General features: G+C 40.9%; 1 protein-coding gene across 1 annotated transcript; it reads right to left on the reverse strand.

Moving 5' to 3' along the window:
* Positions 1-1,058: 1,058 nt before the first annotated feature.
* LOC145457314 (uncharacterized) lies at positions 1,059-2,644 on the reverse strand. Its single transcript, XM_080335511.1, has one exon. It carries the CDS (start codon positions 2,552-2,554, stop codon positions 1,307-1,309), a length of 1,248 nt encoding a protein of 415 aa, XP_080191637.1. The 5' UTR covers positions 2,555-2,644; the 3' UTR covers positions 1,059-1,306.
* Positions 2,645-9,331: the final 6,687 nt, after the last annotated feature.

The raw sequence follows: 9,331 nt of genomic DNA on the forward strand, positions 1-9,331 counted from the left end.
TGGTGCTGAGTAATGAAATGAATGGTTTCCGACATATGAGCATGAGCATGCGACACAATGGAAAACGACAGTTCAGCATGGAACACATCAGCCTCACAGCTTGCGTCACTTCAGCATGTAACTTTATTACCCAAAAACTTACCCTAACCCGAAACATAACCCTCAAATTAACCCTTATGTATGTCTTAATCTCAAGCCTAACCCTAACCCAACCCAACCAGGGTTGTACGGGTCTGATGTGACCGGAAAGGCATATTTGGATTCGCGGTGCGAAATACTTCCCAGGCTCCGAAGATTCTCTGATATATATATTGGCTCTGCAATACCCGGCCCTTACGGACACAAAGTAACCTTGGATCTCTTTGACTTGGAATTTTACAAATGAATTGTTATAAAATCTGGGGGTAGGACATTTAGTCATAGTCGCTTCGATAGACGTGACATCTTACGATTTGCATACAACATACTATCATTAATGACTACCGCTGCAACCTGTGTGACGTTATCGAATTTTCGACAATCACTTAGGTTTACCACGCGTCCTCTTTTTTCGATAAATTGAAAGTGTCCCCAGAGGACGCCTAGATGCCCCTTTTTTCGGGTTTTGTCCTCCTTTTCTAGAAATGCCATCAAATGGTCGACCGCGACGCAGGGATCGTCAGACTTCCGTAAAAATCGAATAAAACGGAGTCAACACCACAGACGTATCGTAAAAAGCAGGTAATACGGGTGGCGGGTCAGAGCGATGACTTTTTTTAGTCAACACAGGTATACTATTGATCGAATACTCTTAAAATTAACCATTTTATTTTCCGGTACAGTTGTCAGAGTCTTTAAAAAGTGTCCCATTTTTCGGATCTCAAAATATGGTAACCCTATTTGCAGTGTTTACAATTAGACTGGTGAAATCACAGCTCTGAGATTCGTGTTCACTTTCGTGTTCGAACTTAGCAATAAGTTCGACCAATGTCAATCGTCACGAAAACCGTCGAGAATAGTATACTACACATACTTACTTACTGGACAGGTGAATTCTCCGTAATGGAACAGTGCATGGCTGAGGTTGCGTTTCATTTATTAATATAGCTTCTATATATGGCATTGGAAACTCTTTGCTAATGAGACCAAAGTCGAACGCAATGAGCACAACAAAGGAAGAATCGCAGATAAGCAGGAAAGAACAATTTGAAGAGTTGTATACACCTACAAGGTATTTGTAGCATCAAAGACCAAAGTACCGCATCGAATCCGCTGAAGTAAAAAAAATCAACATCTTTTGCTTGTATATTCGAAGGTAAGATTGCAATCATTTAGGAGGATTGCAGGGAGAAGTTAACATAACGCGCCACTTCACAAACGACAGTATCACAGTCAGCACATTGATGAGGATGTTTACGTCATACATAACGAACGAATACGTTTGCGGAATGTCGTCCGGAACCATAAATTGGTTGATCATCATTACCGTGAAGTCCGAAAATATCGATATTAAAGCCAGGTATAAAACTCTGCGAATTAGTAGAAAGATCCTTCTGTTCTTGCTGGAACGGCGTACTCCGCTTCTGAACGTTGTCACCACCTTGTTGGCGATTTGGTCGAGGCTGACTGATACGTTTTTCTTTCTGTCTCCAAGAGGCGGTTCTGATATCTTTCTCTTTCGGTCGCTAGATTCGCTGACGCACCGACTACGCGATTTGCCTGTTGGCATACTGATAGATCTACCGTACACCGGGTTGGGAACTTCGTAGCCTTTTTTGTTTCTTGGGTCCTCGGGATAGCAGCTGTCATCTTCACCGGAACTGCTGATAGCTTCCACAGACAAGCGAGACAATTCCGCCTTGTCTTCGATGTTGGTTTCCATCGACTCTTGGTGACGGGCATGGACAAAAAGCGGATGAAGAAATAAACCGAGCAGAGACAACTGACTTAGAATCATGACAATCGCGTATATGTACGTCCGATAATCGTTCTGTTCTTCGCCGCCAATCAAGAAGCAACCGCCCGGTCTGTGGTGATATTCAGTCGGATGAATTCCCATTCCGACGGAAACGCTAGCCGACAGCATTATCAGGACCAGGCTCATTTTGCTGAAACAGCTCACGAATTTACCGTACATTCCTCCCAAAGAAGGGTGACCGTAAAATGCACGCTGTCTCGCCCATAGATACGCATAGGTGGGAAATACCGCGCAAGCGAATCCCACTACTAGTATATCGTTGGCTGCTTCACACCCCCACGAGTGTTCGGGATACAGGCTCATTACTAGTAGAAATATAGTTCCGAAGTACCGTACGAATGGTAGGGTGATTGCGACCAAAGCGAGTGCCATAACCATGCCACCGTTGACATCTGTTCTTGATCTTCTCTTAGCGAACACCTTCTTTACAATGGCGTAATGTATAAAGGAAACTGCTATCCAGCCGTTAGCCAGCATCACCAGAATGCAGATTGTCATGCTCAAATACCAGTGTGGTGAAGACATGATTTCAAATCGCGACTGCCTGTAGTCGGGCGTGGTGGCGAGGGATCCGTTTGATGATGCGTTGGTAGCCATCTCAATGCATCCGAAATAACGGTTTTGCCTGATAGATGGTAATTTATGGCTATATCGTTCTAGAAAATAATGTTGAAATAATGTAAAACTGATGTAATTAGAGTAACCACTTTTAGTGTAAAGTGCGACCCGGAATACTAGCAAAACAAAAAACCGAACAAAGCGACATTAGATATTAGATCATCACAATCACACATTATGCTTAGCGGTTTCCCTGTCTCATTTTCTCCGGAGCGCTAGATAACATTTATGAATTAGATGTTGCACAATGAACATATATACTTGATATTTTCATAGGCATAATTGTACTGCGCATAAGGAGCGTGTATCTTGGAAGTGTTCATTGTGGTTGCCAATAGGCACAGAAGCACTTGCGCAAATTACAGTATGCCTTTTAGCTGAAACTTGATGTACTGGTACGGAAGTATCCCTGGCCGCGTATCCATCGCGGCGTCGAATAGTCCGTGGCAGTTTCCAATTTATCTATGGATAAACCTAGTGTTAGCTAATCTAGGTTAGTTATCTAAAATATATCATTGGTCTTGAATGACTACTAGTTAAAAAAGACTCACGCGGTGTCGCGCTTTCTGAACCCATCGATGCGTGTAAATGTAATGAGGGTGAAAGGTTTGCGCTGTACAGAGTTGCACATCGCTGGGCTAAAGGATCCCAACGATCGCACGCGATCTTACATGGCATCCCGCTCTGTCGTAATTTGTAATAGCTAACAACTTTTTGACAAATTTCTGCAAATTATATATGCATACAGGGATGGGTATCCATATTTCAATATCAAAAATCTCGTGACTAAAAATCACGCGAAGCGCGAATGAAAATATTCATTATACAAGTTCAGCGAATCGCTCCCCAATAATACCATATTTTATATTGATTTACAAACAGATTTTCGGTCTCCAAATTGTCGGCTTGGGTGCGGAAGTCAGAGCCCCGGCGATAATCACCAACTCTGTGGAATCTGATTAAAACCAACAGGAACAGTAACGAAAGTGACTGAGATACAACCCGACTAATTCCAGATGTTACTCTGAAATATATATTGGATTATTATCAATAAGCAATATGTACAGACGTACAGTACAAGGTGCAGCTTCAGTGACGGTGTCGACGGTCGAGGTAGAGTATCGTAGTCGAATTATGAACCTTCTCCGGTGACTATGGAATTATGAGCTGTTGTCAACGCTGGCTAAATGATTGACTTTTCGGACAAACCAGCAATATTATTATTAGAAGCTGTGAGAATCACTTACTCCGCGATTATACATAGCCGCTTGTAAGGAAATAATGAGAACTGAAAAGTGAGAACGCGCGCATTCGGCAGTCTCGCGTTCAATTACCAGGTGATAGTATATGTAGTGTAGGCCTCAATAATGACAGGACATTGTGCGGCTTTAGACCCCGCATTGTCCGAAACGTATTCCAAGACGTTCACCGCAAGGCGGAAATAAATCCAATCCCCCTCATCACTGTCTCACGCAAACGGTAGGCAAAAATGAATTCTCGAGAGGTTTGTGCTCATAGTCATGGCGCGTAATTTGGTGTAAGCAGGCGACATTCTCTCTGGATCACAGCACCACAGTTAATAGTATCGGTTGTAGGATCTGGGTTGAAAATGCATACAAGTCCCTAGGAATAGGATAAATGGTATTAGGGATTCCCTCGTAACGCACAACTGTTAAACGTTTCTATCAACCGAGATGAACTGCACCTATAGGCCTATACCATCGCCGGAAATGTATATTCGGCAATATTACCTCAGATAGTACACATATCAAAGTCTCATCACAGATTGCGCTCGCCAGCAACATTTTATACGGTTATTTTGATTTCTAAAAAGCCAGGCAACAGTTATTGTTTCTGACCGATTACGTTCGGCTACAGTTCTGGCAAAGATAGACGAATAATAATAATTCAAATTCAATTTTCAATTCGAAAATAAGTCAATTATATGACATACGTGTATGACAACTTCATGACTTGTCACAATCTGTTTCTATTACCGCCTTCAGATTTTTTCTCCTTCATAAACTTTCTCCAAATGGAAAGATCATAAACCTATGAAATCGATGCGGTTCTCTAAAAATAAAATTACCACCACCAAATTATGGCGAACGTCACCTGTATGTCTAGCTAGGGCCGGGGTGGACAATTATTTTTCCCCACGGGCCAAATGAAAAGCAGAAAATGCGTTGGCCAGGCCGAGTCAAAAGTTATAAGTATGTTCTGCGGCGTATTAATTGTATTTCTAAGTCGAAAGCAGTGAATTACATTGTTAATATATGCTGCTCAGAGGATTTATTCGTATTAGGCAATGAGAATTATGCGCCGTCATAATTCAAAACAATGGTAAACTACTAAACATGATACATTTTGAACTAATTTTAACCTATACACTGACAACAACCACACTGAATCCAAGACTTTCTTTTTATGATGAATCAAGTTCCATGGAACTGCGCACTGTAGCCTACAACTTGTTGTCTGCACCTTCTCGGTTTCATAATGCCCGTAATGAATGAAGCATACTATCATTACAAATGTATTTCGTTAGGTGTACGAGGTTTGGGTGGCTAGGCGTGAATAAAACGCAGATTTGGGTCCCGCATAAAAAATGAGAGTCTCGGCTATAGCCGAAGGTAGTCGAATAAGTCATCGATACTGCCATACTAGGAGTGGCAATAATATTTAATATTTACCCTGAAACATCAGTCATAATTAGCAAGCGCTGAAGCAGCTATTGCGTTGGGATCAGAAGTGGACCACGTTACACAAAACCATACTCTCTACTTGTAAAATTTAATAAAATTAGAACGTCGAAAATTCGTTTCAAAGTCTGCGTTATAGTACGGGGTGAAGTATAGTACAAAAACAAACACTACTTGAGTAACTTGTGCAATCAGATACATAGAATCCAGTTGAATATTACAAAAAGTAGATTTATTTTGTCACTGACTGCTGCTATCCAGTGCACCTGCAACATAACCAACTATACATACACAGCAGCAGTCGAGAACTACCTCAACCATCAGCACTGTCCAACATCGCCGTGACGCAGAGGCCATCAGATCAAATAATCAATACTACGAGATGGCGGTTATAATTCATGAGCTATTATGTGTCATCGACATAATTCCTAACATCTATTTTAGTCCTTCACCTGCTAATTTCTGAGTCTGCCCCCTCAGTTGAAAAGAGATCCGGATTTAGTCATCCATTTACATAAAAGAAATGTCAAGTTATATTAAGAGCTTGTTCTTTGCTAACGAGTATTTGGAATCGCACTATAAATAAATCCATATTGGCATTGATGCATTAGCTTGGAGCTAGGATATTTCAATCAAATGCTATTAAATAGACCTTGGTCAATATCGAATGGCTATGCCACATTGATCATCACGCCCGTCTGGTTTTGTTTGCACAATCCGCAACTAATTGGACAGCTCTGCGATTATGAGTCATGCGTTCTTGCTGCAAAACTAGACGTGGCAGATGTTAGTTAGACACCTATTCGCAGCACGGGCTAACAAGCTTCTCTCTATATCCGTATCGTTTACATCTCTGATTCAACTAAATGATGAGCCGTTTCAAAAATGCAGGAATACGCAATTAGTGTACTGATTTGCTGCGAGATGCAGTTTAATTGTTCGTTCATAGAATCAGCGCTACATGGCAAATATTACTCAGATACATTAGTAATGCGCAGTGTTAGAAGTTTAAAGGCTAGTTCCAAAACAAAAGTTGATGCTGCGATTATATAGAATGAACTGGACACTGGACGCGTTTCAACTCTTGGACGCCGCATCGGCAGATTTGTTGTTACCAATCTCCCTTCTACAACTTCCGCAAAATGATACCACATGCCTCTACCCTCTACACATGTAATTATTATGGACATTCTGTCTCGACGGGCCTGATAGACGCGGCCTAGAAACAACGCTGACCTTTACCTCAACGTAACATTCACACACAGAAACACGAGCTCCATACGATATTACTATGCTTTTTGATGTCATAAACTACAATCCATCTCATTTGCACATGTCGCAGACATGACCTTTCGTCATGCTCAAACCGCTGAAAACTTCGGTGCTATAATTCCAGGCAGAATCATAAATTATAGATTTCTTTGATTTCTTGTCTAGTGCAGCCCATGGGCGAGCACTGAGTCCAGACATGGGGTAATCGCGATTAGTAATCGTAATCGATTACGACGATTACAGCATTTTCAAGTAATCGTAATCGCAATCGATTACATTCGAAAAAAATCCAAAGTAATCGTAATCGTAATCGAGTACTTCACATATCTAATCGATTTTTAGTGAAAGAACGATTACTTTTTGTTTGTACAATGAATATGACATAACTGAACAGTGAACATTCGTGAACAAGGAAGAGATATTATACCAGGTTAGTGATAGCGCAAACGGTTGATTTTCAAACGCCACTGCTCATTATTACGCCAGAAGTATTAGCTTTGCTATTCTTTGCGTAAGAAGTATCCACACATAGTAAATATATATTCGATGTGCATTGTTGTGTGATTGTTACAACAGTGTAAGCCATGGTGTATATCAGGTTATCAATACACTCCAGACGCCACTACCTCGCAGTAAGATAATAATCACCACTTTACCTATAGTTTCAAATAGTAATTTATGTATTGATGTTTGGTTACGCTTAGTTAAAACCAGTTTGACCGTTGCTGCTTGGCGAGCAGTAGGCATATCTATAGTAGCCTATACGTATGTATTGCACGTACACCGGACAAAGATTTGAAATTTTGTACTTGTCAAATAAAACATTACGATGGTTAAAATCAATAGCTGGTGATATATATCATAACCGAGCCGTTCTTTGCCGGTTCTCGTAACGGCAGCTTTCAGTATCTGTAATAAGTGTAAAGTAGAATTTTAAGTTCACTTTATCTTATTCTCATATGACTCTACTTGGAACGGGCGCCAATCGTTATTTCACAATTCTTCACTCGACATTTATAACTTTCGCCATAGCCATCCGCTTGTACACCATGTTTGCGTGGGTTGTAGGTATAATCAGGACCAAAACAGCAATTCGTCCCCCACTCCAAACATTGATATTGGTAGGGTTGTAACCAAAGTCACAATGTTCCGAGTCACAAGTCAATCTCACTTTTATAGTTTTGACTCGAGTCAAGTCGAGTCATTTTCAATTCACCCCCGAGTCAAGTCCGAGTCCAAGTCAGCTAGTACAGGGACGAGTCCAAGTCGTTATGTTCTCAGATCAGTTTTCAGATCATTCCGTTTCAACCCACTTTTTTCAACTCTGCTCGAGTGATACAGAATGGCTCGTGTTCATAATATAGTCATTTTTATCAGTTTTCACAGTTTACGGCCCCATTTCCAAGTCAGAACTGATAGACGGAATGCAAATAATGTGGTAACTTTACTGTTCTTCGAAGTTACATGGAATGTCTGTCTTGGCCGTTCTAGTCTCGAGTCATATGACTTAATGACTCGAGTACAAGTCGAGTCAACACAAAAATTGACTCGAGTCGAGTCAATTTACGCATTTGAAAAAATGACTCGAGTCAGATCTAGTCACCAAAAAATCGCGACTCGAGTCGGACCCATAGGGTGGTCAATTTTCTAGTTGATGACTGAATTTCGTCAATAATATTGGTAATTGCATTATATTGCTATTCATTCAGATTTACCAGTAGAGCTGGGGGCACGTAATTCATAATTATAGCTTATGGTATGTTGTTATAATTACTTTATTGCATGTTGTTAATTCGTGACTTCCCGTCTTTTATATAATCAAAAGATACTGTAGTCGCCCAAACGTAGCAGACTAAAAGAAAAACTTTCGTGAGACGCACACACAAATTGTTATGTCTTCATTCCTCTGTGAGTGCCCCGGTTGGCATTTGCATTGTTGGGGCTCAGATTGGAAGGACTGGAATATTTGTCACGCCCACAGAGCGCGGCTACAGACAATGGACACATACCCAAAGTTTTGGCCAAGGTCATTCTTTGGTAGCACACTTTGTGGAGTTGCATGTTGGCCGAAATTACATACGTCTTTTGGTGTGTCGTGGCGGGGTAATGACCGCCATCGAAATGCCTATTCCTATAAATTGTGCATGCTTTTTTTCTTGAGGGGGAGCGGTATGCATTTCAAAATCAAGCTATTTGGAGACATTAAATCCCGAAGCTCGAAAAAAATTTTGAAGTTAATTAACTCTCTTGAAAATACTTTTGAGTCCCCTTAGAGCTCGCTCCCGGTCCTATTGGGGAGTTTGGGGTGTGGAAGTTACGGACCTGGCAAGAATGCAAATCGTTGGATGCGACGAATAGTCCTGCATAGAGTTGGGCAATGGGTGCATTATGACGTAACAAACAAATGGCGTATGATTTATAAAGAAAGTTGTTATCTCATTAGACCTTTTCATAGCAAGTCTTATATTGTCTTCCAATATCTCTTCTGAAATTAGTTCTAGGAAGCAAAACAAATGTAATCGTGAGTAATCGTGATTACTTTCGAAATGTAATCGTAATCGTAATCGACTACTTCCTGATTTTGCTGTAATCGTAATCGTAATCGTAATCGCGATATTCACAAGTAATCGTAAGCGCAATCGATTACATTCGTGAAGTAATCACCCCATGTCTGGCACTGACATCGTAGAAATATCTAGACAACGTTTCAGGGTAATCGCATCCTGATCTATTTCATTTCTTGATATTCATCGAAGAGTTGTTGAAGCAGCTTCATTGACTA

Source organism: Botryllus schlosseri, chromosome 15, assembly GCF_051294905.1.
Source record: "Botryllus schlosseri isolate E-star chromosome 15, Bs_hap1, whole genome shotgun sequence".
Taxonomy (NCBI): Eukaryota; Metazoa; Chordata; class Ascidiacea; order Stolidobranchia; family Styelidae; genus Botryllus; species Botryllus schlosseri.

Excerpts from the sequence above, each read along its gene's own strand:
- LOC145457314 (XM_080335511.1), bottom strand. The coding sequence starts at position 2,554 with ATGGCTACCAACGCATCATCAAACGGATCCCTCGCCACCACGCCCGAC.